General features: G+C 44.2%; 1 protein-coding gene across 5 annotated transcripts in view; it reads left to right on the forward strand.

Moving 5' to 3' along the window:
- Positions 1–22553, forward strand: part of CCDC91 (coiled-coil domain containing 91) — an 843537-nt gene that overhangs the window by 661178 nt on the left and 159806 nt on the right. For all 5 annotated transcript variants that reach the window (XM_029599989.1, XM_029599990.1, XM_029599992.1 and 2 more), the window contains exon 12: positions 12706–12819. In XM_029599989.1, coding sequence (XP_029455849.1) covers positions 12706–12819 — 114 coding nt within the window. The remainder of the gene's footprint in view (positions 1–12705; positions 12820–22553) is intronic.

The raw sequence follows: 22553 nt of genomic DNA on the forward strand, positions 1-22553 counted from the left end.
GCTGATCTGCTAAACATGAGATTCAGCAACCATTGCCCCATGTACAAGTCCACCTTGAGGCCTGGCCACAGGTCTCAGTGTCTCCTTGTACAGCATACAGAAATGCGGGTACCACTTACCGCTCACACACCTGCAGGAGCCTACATGATATCCTCCATTGGGACACCTCCTGGTCTCCCATCTGGTCAGATATCAGAGCGGCCACCCCACCTTGTACCAAAGTCCCGGTACACTCCCCCAGGCGCTACGAAGTGCAGAGGGGAGAAGGGAGGGGGGTTGGGGAGTTTTAATTGCACTATTCTTTCTTTTAACAGAAAATAGTTACTCTCCGCACATCCTGGACCTAAGAAAATCCAACTTTCTTTAGACGTCACAGGTACAATGGTATCTTTGGTTACCATCACTCCATACTGCAGTAAGTACATTATTTTAATGTTTCTATGTGCTTTATGGTGAGTCAACATTACAACCCCAAGCTCTGCCGCTGGCACCAGCTTCGGTAAGTGAACTGTCTCTTGCATCACTGTTGGTGAATGCTGTTTTCTCTGCGGAGTGTAACATCATTCACTTTCCTTGCATAGACTACTGCTAACCACTTTCATTTCATGCAAGGAGCTCTCACTTTTTTCAGGACTCACTATACATTTACTAACTGGGATTACTGTCACTGCCATAAATCCCTTCTGTAACACTTCTGGACACCACAGTCTTAAGACCCTCTTGTCCAGCATGCGCACAGACATTCTGATACATTGTTATATGTCCCTGCGCATATTTTCCATAACCTCAGCCTTTCAACTTTTCATGGTTGGGCTATGGGGTTTCTTCCCACTATGCATTTTTCTCATAATTCAAAACTGCTATGGGTTATATTCAGTGACATTCTATACTCAATGGACCTAAGTGGTTTCATTGCTTTCGTCCCTGATTCTTATCCCAGTTCGAACTAGGACCTAGTCTCCTTCGACTCATGCTCGCAATTCCTTAGGGTTATAAAGTTTCTCCTGAAAGCTGTCAACCCATTATGCATCTATTGCACTCCAGCATAGTTTCTCATAAACTTCCTGGACGTTGCACCCATGAGTTATGCCCTTATGCCTTCCAATACTGCTTTTGCAACAATTCTTTGTGCATACAGACAGACAGCATAGGGACAATGTGCTTTCCAACTCATAAGCACGCATTACCTCTTAGCTGCTCTGCTAGACAGCTGCGCAGCTCTACCCTTGGCCCTTGTTCACTTCATGCGTCCTTGGGCCACATATCTAAGAGATTTAATGAACGCTCTATCTGACCTTCTCCACGTAGGTTCTATCCTCTCGAATGGTCTCAATTACATGTGTACAGGGCAAATCTTTTAACGCTGAGTTTAACTAAACTTTCCTCGGCGTCTGCATCATTCCATACGATGCACAGGTTCTGCTCCCTGCACATGTTTCCTATGCGTTCCCTTAGATGCCTTTTCTTCCATCAAAGGCCTCTTCAATATATCTCTTCTGCTGCCTCTCGTAGCCAGCATTCTTCTAATGTTGAACTGGGATGGGGTTCAGTATTCTTTTCCCCACTCCCTGACTGAGATCAGTATGCTTCCCATACTTCTCAATCCATCATATCAGTAACCTTTTATTCCCTCACCAGTCAGTCCCAAATCATAGACTTACTGATGTTCTTAGGTTCTGGTAGCGTCACAAAACCTTCTAAACATAAATCTTGCCGTTTAATATGGCAGGCTTTACCTCCTGACGCTAAAAAAAAAAAAAAAAAGAGGTATTACCCCTTTTACTTTTCCACCATTTTTTCTTACTCCCTCGGATTCTGTTCTCCAGACATCCTCCACATAGATACACCTTTCTCTTAGGAGGTGTATCGTTTTGGGAGTTGGGTTCCCGTTTTCGGTAATCCTCTCTGAGTCGGCTTACCATGGATTATCCACTGATCAAGCCGCCTCTATTTCTCTAATCACGGAATGAACATATATATTCTCCTTATAAGTCTCATACATTCTACGTTTGAGCCTTTCCATTCCTCTCTTCCACAGTTTGGCAAGGGAACTTCTTTCCCTCTTAATGTCATTCCTGCCAGCAGGGTCCGTGAGTTATGCACTCTTTCCATACTCACCTGACTCCGTTCCTCTGCCACTGAGTAGTTCTACGCATTCAACTTTCTATCCTTTTCAGGTAGATGTTGTATCTCCTTTCCTCAGGAAATACTCTATTAATTTTTCCTAACCTCTCTCTCTCGCCCTAGGGAGAGACTGGGTTTTCCACATTCCTGGACAGTAATGCTGCGCTTACATTCTATCTACATTGCACTGCATTCCATGTGAATTCCACTTGACTCTTTCCTTCATGCAAGGGTCAAGCTGCTACTTCCAGTGGCCACACAGACCTAATCCTTCTGATTAAGTGGTCTATATTTCCTTTCCTACCAACAAGCAGACATTTCACTACAACACTGTGGGTATCCACATACTGTTGTGTCCGTCTTAGCCTTAACAGCTTCCCTTTGGTTACTGCTGCTTGTACTTTTTTATCAGGTTGCAGCCTGGAGTCCTCTCCATACCTTCGCAGCCTATTATTGCTTACATTTGACTAGCCGGCATGCTCCATGTTTGGCCAGTCCGCCTACTCTTACTTTTTTCAATTCACTACCCAACATCCTTCCACGAACCCATTATGGTGTTGCGGATGCCCTCCGTTCCCATTTCCACCTCAGTCGTTACGCCTTTGCGCATCTGCGGTGTATCTGGTGCATTCCCGGGCATCCTCAGCTCGGTACTCACCCATTTGTGAGGACTACCATCCTGCTTGTCCTGTGAGAAAGCAAATGTTGCTTACCTGATGTAACAGGTGTTCTCACAGGACAGCAGGATGTTAGTCCTCACGAAACCCGCCCGCCACCCCGCGGAGTTGGGTCTGTATACTTTTATTTTAGTTTCGCTTGCGCTTTGTAGCTATAAGACGAGACTGAGGGAGACACCTGTGGCTCACAGGGATAATTGCAGGCTGGGCATGCTCAGTGCACCCAGTGTGCCAGTGTCAGTCAAAGCTTGTTGAAACTTTGACAGAAAAGTTTTCCGTACAGGGCTCCATCCTCGATGTCACCCATTTGTGAGGACTAACATCCTGCTGTCCTGTGAGAACACCTGTTACATCAGGTAAGCAACATTTGCTATATTAAGTAATATATTTAAATCAAAGTTAATTAAAGTGTATAGAGGGTTTTTTTGCATGCAGTATCAAAGAAAGAGACTATTTAATCTATTGCTGCACTGAGTTCATCTACTTGCTTCTTCATTTATTTATTTATTTATTATTTATATTCCACCTTTCAGTCACTTCAAAGTGGGAAAACATTCAGGTATATTGTGAGCCCTGTCTCCGGAGGGCTCACAATATAACTGGCAGATGCATCAAGCCATGATGGTGCTCTAACATGCGTTAAGCAGCATATATCACACAATAGATCACTATCTTAGTGACATCACACAATATACGCAATATTTTGCATCTCCCCACCCTTCTACCTGCCCCTGTTACACTGACTTTCTTTGCATGTAAGTTGCATGCATGAATAATGCAAATACTTGCAAAGAAGTTCATTTCTAGGCAGTCTGATGCAAATATTTTATTTTGGCCGACGAGAAAATGGTCAGCCGCGATACAATACCTACACCTATTTGAAATGCGGCAAATGTGAGACAGTAGGCCCGGGACCTTAACATGGGTCCAGAGGCTCCTGCCGCACATTTAAAGTACTGTCCCAAAAATAAACCTACCCACGGCTCAAGAAAAGGTTGAGCGTGGGTCAGGGCTGACACCTGTCTCAACCCAGGGCCCCCACTTGAGGTGGCCCCAATCTCCCCAAAGTTAAAAATAGACATGTAGCGTCATGGCATCGCCCCTTGCCCCCATTGCCTCCAAAGTCCAACATGAAGGTAACCTCATTGGCTCCCTCCCCCTAAAGTCAAATATGAAGGTAGCACCCTCCTGGCCCCTTCCCCCCCCCCCCCCCAAAGTCCAACATGAAAGTAGCCCCTTGTCCACCTTCCCCCTCCTCCCCAAAGGTTTCAAAAAAATCTAATAGGGTCCCAGACCCCCCCAACACCCCTCCCACCAAAAGCTGAAATACAAAAAATAGGCCCACCGAGCTCTGGTCCCCTCTTCTGGCACCCTCCCCCAAACCTTAAAGTCAAGTTGCAGGTCCCACGACAGGGCTGGGGCACTCCCTCGCACTAGACCAGTCAGTGCCATATTCTTAAATAGTGCCAATCTGACTTTGCCACAGCCATGTGACTGGGGCAAGGTCCAGGGATTGGACCCAGGTGGCATGGCTGAGGTTCCAGAGGGGTGTCACCATGATAGTGGGACCCTCACCCAAAGGTTTCACACCTGAGTGGCTCAAGACGTAAGTTGTATCTGAGTCAATGGATGGTGCCCATGATTTCAAGGAACAGCAGTGGGTTATGAACCCTGGATTCTTTGGTTCATAGCCCACTGCTCTAACCATTAGGCTACTTCTCCACTCCTGAAACCTTCCCTAACTGTCATGCTGCAGGCACTTTGGGAGGATATCATTGAACTTGTTGCAAGAATTATCAATGCTTCCCTAGCTGAGAGATGTTTACCTCCTCAATTAAAGTGGGCCTCCATTTGGCAATTGCTGAAGTCCTCAATGAATGTTGGAAATTGCCACCTGCTTTCCTCCCTTCCATTTTTAGCCAAGCTAATTTAAGATTTTGTGTTGAAACACCTGAAATTTTATTTTTTTTAATGAAAAACACCATTCTCAATATTTATTATTCTAGCTTACTCAAAGCCCACAACAAAAAGATGTTGATCTATTTGGGTGAGAAGAGTTCAATGGAGGCACACCATTCATTATGATGCTCCTTGATATCTTTGCTAACTTTGACACCTTGAACCACTCAATCTTATTATCTCAGCTAAGTGGCCTTGTTATATCTGCTACTGTAGTCACATGGTTTCCCCTATATTTCTTTGATCAAACCCAGCAAGTGCAATTTGGCCCCAAGGAATTTTCTTGGTGTACTGTCAATATAAGTGTCTCACAGAATTCTGCACGTTCGGCAACTTTATTTAACATTTATCTGCTTCCAGTCTGCAATCTACTCACTGATCTAGTGATGGACTAGAGACATTCGCAGATGGCATTCAGTTTTTTGTTCCTGTTTCATCTTCATGGCCCTCTGCATTAGCCTTAGTGCCAAACTGCTTGCCTGTAATAAAACATTGGATGTTTGAATACAGATTAGTGATCAACATAGGAAAGATTGAATTAATTGTACTTGGTTTTCATCTAATGATGTTACTTCTTCTTTTCACTATGAAGACTGGGTAATTCCAATTTCACAACAAGTGAGGAATGTAGGATTCGTGATAGAGTCTAACTGTGTGCTCATGTTAAATTTGTGGGGAAGGTAGCATTTTTCAAACTGCATGTGAAGGAGTCTGTAGGAAACTCCCTCAGACCACCTTAAGGGATCGGCCACAGCTATACTGCCCGGTCCTCCTTAAGTCCCAACTCAGAAAGGGATTCTGAGCCCAGGGAGGATCCCTTCAGCCTAGCATAAGAAGACAGGACCTAGTAGAGTTAGGCAGGCCCTGGGGTTTAGGCAGGAAGCCAGCCTATACTAAATTCTTCTGTGTGTGATATCTCTGTGCTACCTGAACTTTAAGGTGAGCTGCATCATTTGTTTGTTTTGCTTTGTACTTTGTTTTTTCTTTACTGTAAACAGGGCCAGTGCAAGAGTATTTGGCACCCTAGGCAAACCTTCGGTCATGCCCCCCTCTCCAACTTACCTGTTGGTGGCAGCTCCAGCACAGCACTCCCTCCTAGCAGAGGCAATGGCTCTAGCACAATGTTCCCTTTTTTTTTTTTTTTTTTTTTTTTAGCAGTATTAGATTTGGCACAGTGCCTTTCTATGCCTTGCGCTGGCATGATTTTGCTGCACCTGAAATTTTGGTACCCTAAGCGACCGCCTAGTTTACCTAATGGAAGCACTGGCCCTGACTGTAAATCAATTGCACAAAAGGAAACATCCAGAATCTAACTCCTTATTCCTTCTGGCTGTTTTCAAGCCGCTATCGCCCAAGTTACCACACTGTGCCTTTTACAGAGATGTTAATCTTTTAAAAGTTTTCAACAATTTCTTACTTTGCTAAAAGTTGTATTTGGGATCAATTACTGCAACTTCATATATACTGGTTTGCCTGCAACCACACTGAAAGCACTTCAAGTAGTGCAGAATTCTGCACAGGTTTTGACAGGGGCTAAGTTGAGAAAACCACATTACCTTCCCTTGGCTGCCAGTTTGCTGGAGAATAAAATACAAGTTGGCCATGCTTATTCATAAAGGCCTGAATAATGCTCTTCCTACTTGTATCAGCACAGTTTTAAGAATTTACTGGCCTCCTCATTCTCTCCAATCATCAGGTCATATCCTGCCAGATGTGCCCTCCCTATGGGTAATTCAGCTGGCAGAAACCTGTGACAGAGCATTCTCAGTGGCAGGTCCAGAATTATAGAACTCTCTTCCAGACCAGCTGTGAACTTTAATATGTACTTCCACGTTTCAGAGACAGTAAAAAACTTGATTGTTTATACAGGCATATAGCTTAAACTGACTAGCCTTTGAATAAAATAAATGCTTGTGAATTTCAATATGCCTTCATTATTTTCCATTACTGAATCATGTACTGTATTGTGGTGGAAAATATTTTTTTTTTATTTTAAGTCATTAATCTTGATTTCCAGAATAATAACTTAACAAAATATGCTATGTAGTATTCTGTGATACTTTGATGAAAGTCATTTATTTCTTGGAACAAATGACTTCACGTCATGTTAAATCACACTAGTCTGACAGAAACCTGTCACAAAGTATTGTGACAAATTTAGAAATAATGTGCTGCTTCTACAGCATGCTTATTTGACTAAGTTAATAACAATTTATGGCCAGATTTAACTTTCAGATAAAATCCAGAAAGTCTACAAGTCAGTTTGCTTACCAATAGGGTCATTTATCAAATCCTATTATTTATTTATTTATTTATTTTTTACTTTTCTATACCGACATTCCTGTATAGCGTTTTTGCACGTGTTAATATGTTTTCACATGCGAAAATGCCTTGACACATGCAATAAGCGCCATAATACATGGTGCGATGCAAATTTTTAAAAGGGGAGAGATTGGGAGGAGTCCAAGGTGGAATTTTCAAAAAAGTGGGCTGGCTTCACACTTTGCGAAGCCATAATGCACAATATCGCACAGATTTAATGCTGAAAATGACACCTTTTTCAATTGCATTAAGCTGTGTGCGATGTTGTGCGTTATGTCCATAATGCAATTTGTGATTTTTTCACAAATTCCATTTTGGGCATTTTTAGGCTGTGGGAGGAGAGTGGGGGAGGGGAGAGGAGAGAGAGATCCTCTGGGGTGGCATCATAGTAAGCAGCTATGTAAGTCGAGGTCAGGTTTAGGTAGTAGTGTAGGAGTTAGGTACCACTTTTACATGCAGAGTAAGGCGCACGAACAGAACAGTACACTCTTGTGAAGATGTGATGTCCTTTGGAGTGAGGAAATACTCACAAAGATGAGATTTGTACAGTGTTCTCTCAACCTAGCTTGTTGTTACCCAGGTAGAGAGTCCATCAATCTAGGGTGAGAGAACATTGTACAAATCTCATCTCTGTGTGAGTTTTCTCACTCCAAAGGACATCAAATCTTCACAAGAATGTACTGTTCTGTTCGTAGGTCTCACTCTGCATGTAAAAGTGGCTCCTAACCCTTACACTACTACGTAAACCTCATCTCGACTTACTAGGTGGGCCTCTTATAGAGATATAAATAGCTTACTACTACAAGGGCCTTGTAGAGATAGTCTCTCAGTCTCTCTCTCTCTCTCTCTCTCTCTCTCTCTCTCTCTCTCTCCCTCTCTCCCTCCCAGTGGTGAAATGAGCACTTTGCAGCTAGGAAAATGCAATTATCTTGGTATTATGGCAATGTACAAAAAGAGCGCTAACATTGTGCACATTGTGATAATTAGGAATTAACATAAAACATCCCTTTTTCTACCGCGTGCGATATTTACAGCAATTTGATAAATCCAGCTACAAGTTTTAAAAGCATGTATCTCTTACCCAATGATTTAATTTCTTGAAGCTTTAGGAAAGGGAAAAAAATTATAAGGAAAGACCTGTGTCTCTTTTATGAAAGGATTCTCCATTTCAGTCTTATATAGCAGTTCCACTGAGTTTTTTTGCACAAGATTTTACTTGTGTGAAATTTTTTCTTTGAAAAATGTTTCCTTCCAGTAGTTTCAGCAAAATAATTTTGCTGGTAAAATGTGCACTGCTTCAAAATCGTGCAAGTGAACTCAGTTATAGGTTTTCGGGTAGATTTTCAAAGCTGTACGCGTGCAAAAACGGGCACTTATGTGCGTAAACGGGAGTGGTGCGCACAACCTGAATTTTGTATAGCGGTATTTGTGCGTGTAAGTGGACCTGCGTGAGCAACATTACGCAAATACAAAAGGGGCGTGTCGGGGGCGTGTCAGGGGGCGTGCCTGGGCGGAGACCGAACATATGCGCGTAAAACGTATTTTATAAGGGACACGCATAACTCCACCGGCGTGCGCATCCGATTTCACTCGCGTATATTTACTACTGCTTTTTTTGTGCGCAAGGTATGAATGAAGGCTCTGCGGCTGCTGTCTGACATCCGGCAGAAGGCCAGAAGGTGGAAAGGAGAGGGCGTGGGGGAGTAACCGCTGTAAACTGGGACAGTGGAACCGTTTTCCATAGACAACGTTAATGTGCGTATGACCGTAGGAGAGAGAGCCTCAGGAGCGTCTAAAGACAGCCATTCATTGCTCATTTCCCTGTCTACACATGTTCACGGCAGCAATATGGCTGCTGCAATCCCTAAGGCTCAGAAGGGAAAGAGAGAGGAGGAGGAGAAGGCAGCTGAGACGGAGGCGGTACCCGTTACACCGAGTGTACAGGACTCGCACCCAATTTCTCGATCTGTCGGAGGAGGAAGTAGTGACTCGTTACAGACATCACTGGGGGCTGGCTCCTAGGTAGTAGAGCAACCAACAACAGCACCCACCTATCTTAGTACAATCACTAGATATAGAGTGCCACAGTAGGCACCCTATATCTAGTGATGGTACTAGTGTAGTTTGTAAGCGCTGTGAGCTGTACCCCAGTGATGCGCAGACATTATCTAACCTTGTGGTTTTCTCTTATGCTACAGGTGACAGAGGCTATCCCCTCAAATCTTGGCTCATGATTCCCATGGCCTGCCCCAACACTGCAGCAGAGACTCGCTACAACAGGGCACACCGTAGGACCAGGGCTGTCATCGAGAGAACATTTGGCATCCTGAAATCACGCTTCCGCTGTCTGGACAGATCTGGTGGGTGCCTCTTGTACTCCCACCTCTAAGGTGTGTGAGATTTTCCAAGGCTGCTGAATTCTACATAATCTGGCACTAAACAGACACATCCCTGTACCAGAGGATGGCCCTGAACCGAATGAGGAGGATGAGGACATACAGCTGTCCATGGAGGAATTGGAGGAAATACATCGCCTGAGCCAAAGGCGGGCGATACGAGAAAGGAACAGTCTAATAGAAAGCCATTTTCGTAGGTGATAAATGTGCATTTATTTACAAGTGTGAAAAATGTGATAATTAAATAAAAGTAATAAGGAACAACTGAAAACTTGTCACAGTTCACTTCCTTGCCCGTCCTCTCCTACGAGTCTCAGAAAGCCTAGACTGCCCCACCCGGGTACGCCGGCGCAGGGGACTCCTCCCACTGCTTACACTACCCTCAGAGGGCAGAGGTGCCTGGGGCACATCCGGGGCATGGCTACAGGAAGGAATAGCCAGGGGCAACAGCTCTTCTGCTGCTGGTGGTGGAAGAGGAGGTGGTGGAACAGGAGGTGCAGGCGGGGGTGGGGGTGCCATCCACGGATAGCCTGCAAGAGGCTGAGGCACTGGTGGCACAGGTGGCACAGGTGGAGGTACCACACCAGGCGCCTCTGCACGGCAGGTGGCATCCATGGGTATGGAGGGCCATAAGGTTGAGGGTAAGGCATGAAAGGCCATGGAGACACTGGTGGCTGCAGCTGCACAGGAGGCATCCGCTGCAGCAGCTCCCTCCAAACCTCCGTCTGCTGCTCAGTAGCCCAGCAAAGGTCTTGGAGGCGCCCTTCAAGCCGCTCATACCCCTCCCTGACAGTAAGACGGAGGGCACTGCCTTCCTGCTGCACCACTTCAGACAGGCCAGAGATGGCGTCCAAGAGGCCGGCGCCCTGCTGTAAGAGTCTCTCGGCCTGCCTGGTATACGGGTCGGCCTGGGGCTCAGGCTGGTCGGACGCACTGCTGTCCTGCTGCCGATCAGGTTCCAGTTCAGCGAGTGGGTCCTCCGGCTCCTCTCCCTGCCGCTGCTGCTCCTCCTCCTCCTCCTCAGGCTGCTCCACGTGCTCACGGGCTTCCCCCTCCTCCTCTTCCGATGAGTCACGGACCACCTGCACACGCCGGTACAGCCGTTGGGGTCGTCTAGGTGCAGGTCCGGTTTGCTCATCATCTGGCTCCCCTAAATTTAAAAGCATATGGGAATTAGCACACTGTCAATAGGGGTGTGAGGTACTTCGCTCCATATGTTGCAGGCCTGACTAATACTCCAGTGGTAGTCACGTAGGACTTTTCATGACACCCCTGGGGTATCATGTGTGGCATTGTGTGGCTGTCAACCACACCATGTAACACCTGCCCTACAACCACTTCTGGACACCAGAGGGTTGTCAGTGTGCTGCATGGAATGTGGTACCTTTCCAGCCAGACCTAGAACAGAGAGCCCTGTCGTACGAACTTCACTTTAACCCTCTACCTAATCAAACCCCACTGTTTATGCAATCCATGGGCACATGACCTGTGCAATATGCTATGTAACCTGTGAAGTTGGCATGTCTGGTACAGGAAGTTGAAAGGGAAAGAATTGGGGAAGGGTAGGAAGGGGCTGAAGGGAGAAAATGGGGAAGGGGGGGGGGAAAGAGTGAGAGGCCCCCTTTGCAAGGTTGAACCTGCAATACTGAGCAGGTGACATTGATCATATGCCTCACATCAATTCCCAGAGAAATGCACCCTCCCATTGACGACTATTGTTAAAAGCCAGCATTGTGTGCCTTGTGACCCATGTGCACCAGCTGATACTCAGTCTACATTGCCCATAAGAACTAACATGCACTAATATTGTAAGACAGTCTGTACACTATACTGCCTGCTGTATGACCACATATATACTGCATCAACAAACACACCAACCAGAGCAGTGCACACTGTCCTGCTACAGTACTCCCAAAAGTGGAGCTGTGCATTGCTCTGTGCTGTCTTGGTACATACATCAGTACAGCAGCCCTGGCTGCAATCCTGGATACTGATTGCTGTACCAGAAATGGCCACGGTGTTGACTATACAGGTTAACAGTAATCAGTAGTTCTAGGTACATGAAGACATATGCTGCTATACTGTGAGTAGGTACATGGATAGGATAACAGGGGGATTGACCAAGGTGGTGTTCTGCTTACCTTGCTGCCCTACATGGCGCATGGTGTCCAGCTGGCCAACGCCACCCACAGCTGCCTCCGAGATGGTTCCCAGTATCAGCTGCTCAGAGGCTGAGAAAGTGATGTGGCTCCTTTCTCCCTCTGCAAGTCGCCTGGCCTGCTTGCGCTTCACCAGTCTCCTCATGTCCCTCCACTTATGCATTAGTTACACATACTGCGATTGTGATGGAACACGGAATTCACAGCGTGCCTGATCCGCCTCCAGATCTGCTCCTTCCTGTATGCACCCACCGTACGAGACTGTGGACCATACAGCAGATCCCGGTGCCGCATAACATTCTCCACCAGCATGTCAACCTCAGCTGGCAGGAAGTTCGGCTTCCTGAGGAGAACAGGTCGTGCTTGAGCCATGGTGAAGATGGCCAGTGAGTAGACCACCCATCTTTTTAAAGTGATCTCAATTTGCGCGCGGCCCTCCCCAGTGGGGCGTAACCTATGCGCACAGCTGATCCCATCAGCGCGAATACCAAGTACGCGCGCCAATAATTAAAATTGATGCGGAACATGTGCGTGCTGGGTGACTTGTGCGCACCGCCTATCTATTTTAATTAAGATGTGTGTGCCGCCTATCTATTTTAATTAAGATGTGCGCGCCGCCTATGTACCTCAATCAAGTTGGGCGTAATTGCCTATGAAACCCTCGGTTCGGCCCTGGATTCGTGTGGGGCCGGGCTGAGGCCCAAGGGCACACGAAATCACCCCTTCTCAACAGAATGCAAGGCCTTTCGAGGCCGCTACATAAGTATTTTTTAATTGATTGCAATATTTTAATTGGATTTAATTGACTATAATGTTTATAAGGATTTGTAAACCACTATGATTATATTATTGTAGCATGGTGGTTAATCAAATTAATAATAATAATAATAATAATAATAATAATAAATACTGGTTTTTGTTTGGAAATGTTTAACAAATACAAAGTAGAGAAATGTATATCTTGATATCTGTTTTAAAGTGATTGTTAATATTTTTAAATATTACCCAGAGACTTGTTTACAGATTTTTCTTACTGCATCTTTCTTTCTGGCTCTCATATTTTTACAGGAAATTGTTAAGGAGGTAATAGTAGAAGAGCAGAAGAAGAGTGAAAAGGCTGTGGAAGAAGCAGTGAAACAAACTAAGGAGGAATTGATGGAATACTTCAAAGAGCAAAAAAGAGTAAGTGTCATCTCACAGATTGAGTAATGTAAAAAAAAAGGTGCCATTTTTGGGAAATTATATGTGTACCATTAGTCAAACCTTGGTTACATGAGGGCTCCAACATGCACTGCACAGGTCTCACCTGCACACATGCCTGGTGACCTTCCACCTGCCAACTGAGTTTCAGCTTGCTTCTGGGCAAGTTCTCTGTCCTGATGGTTTTTGGGGACATTGCAACCTCTCAAAAACCTGAAATCAGAGAGAGAGCCATATTCAAAGAGTGGATAAGTTAGCTAGGTAATTTTACTTACATATTTAGTAGAATGCAACCGATTATCGGGCAAATTTTAAAACGGCTACGCACGCAAATATCGGCATTTATGGGCGTGGCCAAGTCCTGCGCACGCCACGCACATTTTCAAAAGGGCGAGACCACACACGTAAATGCCAATCTGCACACAATTGCCAGGCCCTGAAAAAGGGGCAGGCCGAGGGGCAGGGCGGGACGGAGGCCAGCTATTAGCCAATGTCCCGGGGAAGCACGCACCGGCAGTCAGTCAGTGCATGCAAGTAAAAATTATTTTCCTTAGATAGGGGCTAGGGATCAGGGTGGAAAGGGGAAAGGGTAGGAAGGTTAGGCAGGGGGTAGGGAATTTCCCTCCCAGTAAACTTGCTAATTGGAGCAGACTGGGAGGGAACTGGAGGAGGCCCGATTGCGTCACTGCATGTAATTTGGTAAAATCCCCCCACCCCCCGCGCGCTGCCCGCACATGTACGCGCAGCCCACGGATTTTATAACGTGCATGTGCCTTTTAAAATCTACCCCTATGTGTTGAACTGGATAAAGTTCAAGTTATACAGATAAAGTTATTTGGATAATTTTAGGACTGCTCTCCTGCATGATCATACTTATCAGATAAATTACATGAATATCAGAATTATACAGATAAGTTGGTGCCACCCTGGAGCACCTCAATTTATCTGGGTAAAGTCTGAGGCAGTCAGAGCAATGGGATTTTTAGTCCCACAGTTTGTCCAGCTAACTCCTGAATTTAGCTAAACAGACTATTTCAATATGGATCTCAGACTTTGCAGAAAGGCATTCAAAGACCACTTACTAAAAATCTTGGGATCTTATAGCAACTCACTCACCTGAGTGACAAACACCAAGCTAATATACTTAAAAGTTATTTATTAAAAATATGGAACAGTTAAAGTAAACTGATTAAAAAGAACTGCAATACAACAGGCAGGGAACAATAAGGGATTTTCATAGTAACACTAAATATTACACTTTAATATCTCTACAGAATTAAAAACTTTGCCTTTCTCACTCATATCTGAGGATCCTATGTAATATTTCCCTGTCAGCACATAGCTGTATCTCACAGCTGAAATGGTATGTCTCAACTGTCACTCTGCTGTCTCTCACACTGTAATGTCAGCAGTTCATTCCGCCTCAGGGATTAACCCTGTCAGCTCCAGTTACTAGTGCTGTAAAACACTTAACTGTAATGCTGACACCTTATATTTAACAAAGTCGGTATAGCTCTCCAAGTCTCATAGTTTGGTAGAATAGCCTCTATTAAAAAGGACAATCTTCCCCTTTTCTTATTTTTATTTTATATGCTACCCATTCAGGTCCCAACCACTTTTTTAAGGAGACTCCAAAAAATTGATTTCTAATTTCATTTGGCAGGGCAGGAAACTCACAGTGTGGTCCCAGAGTTTAGAAGGTATTGAGGGTAAGGGTAGAGTAAGACTCCCTGATTTCAGGGTCTATTACTGGTTGACTGGTGAAAAGTGTAATATTTTGAATTAACAACTTTTCAGATAAGCATTGGATTTCCATAAAAAGAGTTAACTAAGGACAAAAGTTTAAATTTACTTCTTTGGGCATCCCGTACCATGATAAAGCAAATCCTAGTTTCTCATCCTTTCATCTCTTTGGCTCTGGCAGTGTGCTATAAAATCTCTGACGCTTTGAAACTCATCTTTTCCCTCTCCTCTTTCTCTCCTTTGGAATAACCTAGACTATCCTGGATAATTTGCTAGGAATAATTTTCCAGTGTGGCATGTTAGTGGTCTTCAAACTGCAGGCCAACATTTTAGTGGGAATTCTTTGTTATTGATGGAGAGTCTACAGGAAAGATTCCACTTTATCAGTACCCCCATTTTTTGTTATTTTCCAATTAAGGGTTGGGCTCTTCAAGAGGCAATCAAACCTTTATGTGGTAGAGGGCTTACAGCATTTGAAAACAATGGTTTTGAATACTCCTAGTAATAAGCTGTTAATAGATAGGGATCACACTCATTACTTACCATTGGGAATACTGGGAAAAGAGATCTGGGTTTCCAGATCAGTGAGAAAGTATGGGCAGATTTTTTTTTTTTTGGAGGATGAATTGATGGAACTCAATCTGTGTACACCATTTTGGAAATTATTTGAAAATCGATATAGTAAATAAATATCACCATTACCATTACTCAGGAGAATGGATTTAAAATTTTTTAAACTTCGGGGAGGTTTAAAATGGGCTGTAAAAGGACTCTCTGTGCTGGAGAGATTATAGCGAGCAGGGCACTTATTTCCATGCTTTGTGGTCCTGGCCCATGATTTCCTTATTTTGGTCTGAAATATTCTCCAAGGACAAGCAGAATGGTGGTGCTCACACATGAGTGACGTCATCCGATGGAGCCCGCTGTGGAAAAGTTTTGAACTTTGATTGAGCCTCTCTGGCATACTTACGCAAGCAATATACCATGTATATTGCTTGCGTAAGTATGCCAGAGTATGCCTGTCTAATATATTTCTCTATTTAACTTTTGTTTAAAAAGTTCTTTTTATCTGTTTGTTCAAAAAGTTATTCGTTATATGTAATTGCTCCCAAGCAAACCTTTCAATAGTTCTCTGTAAACCGATTTGATTTGCATATAATGTAAGAAGACCGGTATATAAAAAACATAAACATAAATAAATGTATTCATATGGGGTCCCCTAGTCTCTATTCCACTGAGCCTTGAGTGTCATAGCAAGTAGCAGAGCTTCTCTACAAACTTTTTCAAATTGCAAGTTTTTTCTCTTTCTCTCCCTTACTATATTTTATGCCTTATCAACTTTAGCCAGGTTTCTCGACATTTTTGGGGTAAGTTTTCTTTCGCAGTCAATCCCCGGAGTGGTGGCATTCTCAGGCCCGCCAGCCACCAAGCGCTGCCACCATTGATTTCAATATTGCGCCCCTTTTGTTTTATGCCGACATGTCTGCATCTGGTTTCAAGCGATTCCCTCAGTGCACGAGGACCATGTCTAGCACGGACCCCATGATAGATATGTCTTATGCCTGGAGACATCACATGCCATCCAAGTTGCAACAAGTGCACCCAGATAACCCCAAAGGATGTAAGATCCAGTTTGACAAGATGGAGCGGCTCTTCGGCTTGGCTAAGAGCGGGCCATCAATATTAGCATCAGAGAAATCAGCATCAAGGGACCTCAGAGCTGCACTGATGGACACCGAACCATCAATATCAGCAGGACCATTGGTTACATTGATGCCAACAGCTTCCAGGGACACCATAGACAAGCCATTGTCTGCCTCCTGCAGATTGAAGACGTTGGGTTCCTCATCTTCAGCCTCAGCACCAAGTAAGGACTGATCTGAGCATCAAGGGAAGCCGAAGAAGCATTGCCATTGGTCCCTGTCAATGTACAGTGCTGGCACAGGGATGCACCAGTACCTGTTATGAAGCCCCTGAAGCGCATGCATGTTATAAAATAGGGTGTACATGTGTGTGCGCCGGGTAGCGTGCACACATGTAGGCCGTGCGCGTTTCTTTTAAAATCTGCCCCTATGTATTCAAAACAAATTCATGATACTATTTCCATCAATATTTAAGTGCTTAAGTTGTATAAAAATTTGACAATCATATACATGGCAAGTGCATATTTTAAACAAATGTGAGATTTAAGGCACCTTACAGCAACTAACATATGTACCACAAAGGAGGGCTGTTTAACAGCATCAACAGTGTAAGTCTTAAACTTATAACCAAGCAATATCAAGGCAAGTTCTGAGGGTATTTTCACCTTAGCAATTGGATATATCCAAAAGACAGCAGAATTGCTTACCTGTAACAGGTGCTGTCCGAGGACAGCAGGATGTCAGTCTTCACACATGGGTGACATCATCTGATGGAGCCCAGAACAGAAAACTATGTCAAAGTTTCTAGAACTTTGACTAAGCCTCTCTGGGCATGCTCAAACGTATAATATACCCAGGCCTGGCGCAACCGGCTGTGCATACCGTGCATTTGCACGGGGCGGCACACCCGGGGAGGCGGAGGGCCGGTGGCAGCAGGAGAGGCCATGGATCCTCAGGGAGCCTAATCAGCTGGTGGCCAAAGGAAAGAGCGCCGGCGACCGAAGGAGAGGCCTATCTTCTGTGTTTGGGCATGTGTGCTCGCCTGCCAGTACACAGTTTCTGCTCCTCCCTCCCCCCCCCCCCCAAGCAGGAAGATCGGTGGGCCGTATGGCCCAAAGTTGGCAAGAGGCTTGCAGGGTCATGGTGGAGCTCATCCCACCACGTCCTGAAGACAGCAAGAGGCTTGCGGGGCCGTGGTGGAGCTCATCCCACCACGTCCCGAAGACAGCAAGAGGCCTGCGGGGCCATGGTGGAACTAATCCCACCACGGCCTGAAGACAACAGGACAGGAAGCCTGCGGGACTGTGGTGGAGCTTATCCCACCACAGCCTGATGATAACAGGAGACCAGGTATGTGAGCTTGTAAGTATGTGTAAATGAGTGAGAGCCTGTTTGTGTGTGCATGTGTGTGTGTCTGTATGATATCCTATGTGTGTGTGTATGTCTGTGTGAAAGCCTGTGTGTTTGTGGCTGTGTGAGAACCTGTGTGCCTGTGAATGTGTCTGTGTGATAGCTTGTGTGTTTGTGTACATTTTGTGCCTGTGAGAGCCTAAGTGTCACATACAGGCTCTCACAGGCAAGCACAAATACACGTATTATATCGGTGAGGGAGAGGTAGTCTGTGAATGTTAGAGAGAGGAAGTATGTGAGAGAATTAATGTGTTATTGTGCATGTGTGTGAGAGAGAAGATACAATTTGTGTGGCTCTACCTCCCCCAATCCACGACAATCTCAGGGTATCTGGAAATCGGATCCCAGACATGGAAAGCAGATTTTTAAATGTGATACCACTGTCTCTAATTTATGCCCTTACTGTGGGGGCAATAATCATACTTTTTATCTGCTGGTTTGCACCAGTAAAGTAAAACTAAGCACATAGTTTTGCTTTGATTATTTTTCTTGGAAGAATACCTGTACAGAGTTATGCCTGCTTTTTCTGCGATCACTTTTTCGCTTGGAATTAACACATAAAGATTTGAAAATGTCATCTATACATGTTTTTACCTATATTGAGGGGGATAATTTACAAAAGGATTTACATGGCAATTTTCAAAAGCCCATTTCTGGGTGTAAAACTCAGTTTTAAACACATTACTCCTTTTGAAAATTATTGGCAAGCCCCGTTATTTGATTTCCCTGTCAATAAATAGGCTGAATTAGCCATGTTGTCTGGGATGTCCCTCCAGGGCGGCTTGAGGTAGAAACTTCTCTCCAGGTATCCCGAGCGTTGCGCTGCTGCCTCAGTTCTGTTTCTTCCCACGCAGATCAGAGACACGGACTCTATTTTCTTTCTTTTTCTTCACTCCAGTGAAACCCAAAAAGTACTTTTAAGTGCTACCCATGGCTTCCAAGACCCCAGGATTCAGGTAATGCCAGTGTGGCAAAGTTATGTCCGTCACAGATGGGCATAACTATTGCTACTTGTGCCTGGGGCCCGGACCATTACCAAACATCCTGCAGCGACTGTGGCAGGATGTCACTGAGGACCCAGCATCAACGGGTTGAGAAAATAGCCAGGCTCTGGAACAATGAGGGCATATGAGCCTCTTTGTGCTCATATGCCCCAGCACATCAATCCACCCAATCTTCACTAGGGCCAAATTAAAAAAAAATGACTGCCTAAATGAGTGTCTTCATTGGGGCCTATCTCAAAAAAACAGGGCCAGGTGGGGAAGCCCCCAGGGAGCTTGGAGGTAAGGGTTTGAGTGATAAACCCCCAGAAAACCCTATTGCATCGATCAAAACAGCGCCGAAAACCGTCAAGAGCCGCATAGATTTGTGCTCTTCAATGCACGAAGCATCAAAACCGGAGAACGATACAGTATGGTGCACAACTCAGTACGGCGCACGATGCGCAACCCAGAATGGCACATGGTGCAGAACGCAGAATAGCGCATGACGCACAATGCACAACGGCATACAACACAAGTTGAACCACAACACCGACGCAAGAGAACTCATGGATTTCGACGCTTCAGATGTTGACATCATGCAGGTCTCTGAGGACTCCTCTGCTTCCTCTCCAAGGGGTAGTGTCCATACAGAACTTTCTGAAGTTTCCAAACAAAAGCAGAAACAGCCTCAGCTCCAAGTGCCGTTAGTCAAGAAGTGAAAGTCTCACCAAGAAGACAAGGACCAATCACAACATATCAGAGGGCCAGATTGCTCAATTCTTCTGGCAGCCATATCCTCCTCCAAATCAAGGAGGTCAAGTCAGTCAGAAAGAGATGGAAATGCATCTCCATTTCCACATATTCTCCTTCCCACCCTCAGATAGTAGGCGCTGCCTCACAGGCCATGTCTTAAATAGCAGATATTCTACTATCCTTTTTTGTTTCTGTGCCTACTAGCCACTACCCTCAGCTGCCTTCTAGTCCCTCTGAAGAAGTATTGTTGTCACACTCACTCCCATCTTTTCCTCCACAGGAACTTGAAGTAGAGGAGGACAATTGTCACAACCCGAGTCCAACAACCTCAGAACCTAACAAGGAGTCTCTAGACAACCCTCCAACTTCACCAGGTACATCGACTGGAATACCACATAGTGAAGATCTACCAGAACTATCTTTGCTTCCGGAGGACCTATCTTATTCGAAATTCATTGAAAAGGTGTGCTCCTTCATAAAGGTAGACACCAAAAAGTTACCAAATCAAGGTTGGAATTTCATGGTGTTCTTAATATCTTCGATATTCTATCGGATCCGACTGCACTCCATTGTCATGCAGTCCTGGAAGCAGAAATGGACAAGTCATGGAAGCCTCCATTTTCAGGTCTCTCTACTTCACAGAAATCAGATCTCAAATATAGTATGCGTAGATCCTTACACTATGTGTCGACACAGCTACCTCATGCATCAGTTGTGGTTGAATTGCCCATAAAAAGACAAAGAAAACACACAGGACTTTACAGTATATTAGTCTATGAACTCTACACCACAATAAGCATAACTATAATACTATGTGTGATAAAACTACCCGTGTAAGTACCTTGGTACAATTGGTCATGATCTACTTTGCTAAATGACTATGTATAATGATATATTGTATCCGAACCTTTAACGGCACCTGTTAGAATGTACTATAGTACACTTTTACCTACATTAAATATGTGCCTACATGTAAACCGTTGCGATGGTATTTAACTTAGCAACGGTATAGAAAAGTTTTTAAATAAATAAAATAAAACACCTCCAGATAAAGATATTAAATACCTGAATGGCTTCAGTAAGAAGGTTTTTCAGGGAGTAATGCTTAATGCCAAGATTCAGCAGCCTCAATTCTATGTTCAAACAATTTTTATTGAGTAAAAGACAAATACATATATCGCACAGTATTTGTATGAATGCCTACAAATCTTAAAGCCGAAGGAGACTTCATCAACCGATGATCAACCACAGAACCAAGTGATAGCTGACATGGAGGAGAGATTGCTCCCTCTGCTTTGCACAATCTATGAAGCTTTTGAAACTTTGGCTAGGACGTCAGCAGCATCGATAGACACCAGAAGAATTGACTGGCTTCAAGCAAGCGCAATCCATGATGACATCCATGAAAAACTGGCTGATTTCACTTGTAAAGGTGATAATTTATTTGGGGACAAGCTTTGGGAGACTGAATCCCACTAAAAGAGCAAAGTGTGGCAGTCTCCTTGCTTACCTTGTTGACAGAGCAATCTTCCACAAGAAGATTCTATCCAACTTGTAAGAAATCTTTCTACCAGAGATGACATTAAAGGCCGTTTGCCCCTACAGGTTACCACCTTATCAGCCACAGAGGCAACAGCCTCAGCAAATTCAAACAAGGGGATGCGCAAAAGCTCAACATCCTCAAAAACAACAGGGCAACAATCAAAAATCACAACAGACTTTTTGAAGGCTTCTCGGCCACAGCTATTATCAGTAATAGGCGGCAGAATATCTTCCTTTTACTAGGCCTGGACCCACATAATATCAGATCGTTGGATTCTCAGTGTGGTGTGGTATGGATACATTGCAAATTTCAAGAAAATTCTGCCGGTGCCCCACCTTGTACCATCTTTCCGGAAGCAAACTGGCAATATGCTTCTCCAGCAGGAAGTTCAGTCGCTACTCCAACAATAGGCGATCCAAGTGATACCTCAATGACAGCACATTCGAGGATTCTATTCTCAGTATTTCCTCATTCTGAAAAAGAGCAGTGGTTTACGGCCCATCTTGGACCTGCGGGCCCTCAAAAAATTCATTCTAATGGAGAAATTCAAGATGACATCTCAAAACCATTCTTCCATTTCTGCAACCCAACAACTGGATGTGTTCTTTAGATCTCAAGGATGCATATTCCCACATCCCAATGCATCCATCTTCCTGGCATTACCTTTGTTTTCAAGTGGGTCCAATATTATGGAATACAATGCCACTCGAAATAAGATTAATGAAAGATTTAAAAATCTTCAAAAAAAGTTTAAAAACATGGCTCTTCAAAAAAGCTTTTCACAGGTCAGTAAGAACACCTACACACAGCTGAAAGTCACCTAAAAGCGTAATTGCTTACTTTATTATTTTTATCATAATTAAGTATTAATTTAAGAGAAGGACAGTATAAAACATATATGATTATACTATTAATCATATAAATGGAAATTCAAACCCACTTTCCATATAGCGTATTTTATTGAAATATGTAACCAAATAATTTATTGGCACCCTCTAGATAATTTATAAACCAAACCAAACGTATTTACGTGCCTATTTGTAAACTGTTGTGATTGTGCATTAATAAACGACGGTATAGCAAAGTTTTAAATAAATAAATAAATAAATACTACCAGTGCAAGGTGCTTCCGTTTGGCCTGTCATCAACACCCAGAGTATTCAAAAATGCCTAGCTGTAGCTGTGGCCCACCTATGCAGGAAAGGGATAAAGGTATTTCCCTATCTAGACAATTGACTTCTAGTTGCCTCAAAATCCAAAATGTTCCACTAACACCTAACGCAGACCATAATCTGCCTGGAGAATCTGGGATTCATAATCAATTATGAAATGTCCAATCTACATCCCACTCAAGTCCTTCAGTTTATAGGAGCAGTGATAAACACCAAACTCTTCAAAGATTTCCTTCCATTGGAAAGATTTCAAACTTTTTGCTCACAGTCTATGGAACCAGTTTCATCCCCCAGCTTGTCAAATACTCAATATTCTGGGTCATGTGGCGGCAGCCATATATGTTGTTCCTCATACCTGCCTTCATATGCAATGACTGCAATGGGGACTCAAGGCTCAGTCGTCTCAGCACGACCATCCAGTGTCACTACAGTTAGTCATGGCTCAATGATCTCGGACATAAACTGGTGG

Source organism: Rhinatrema bivittatum, chromosome 4 (genome assembly GCF_901001135.1).
Source record: "Rhinatrema bivittatum chromosome 4, aRhiBiv1.1, whole genome shotgun sequence".
Classification (NCBI taxonomy): Eukaryota; Metazoa; Chordata; class Amphibia; order Gymnophiona; family Rhinatrematidae; genus Rhinatrema; species Rhinatrema bivittatum.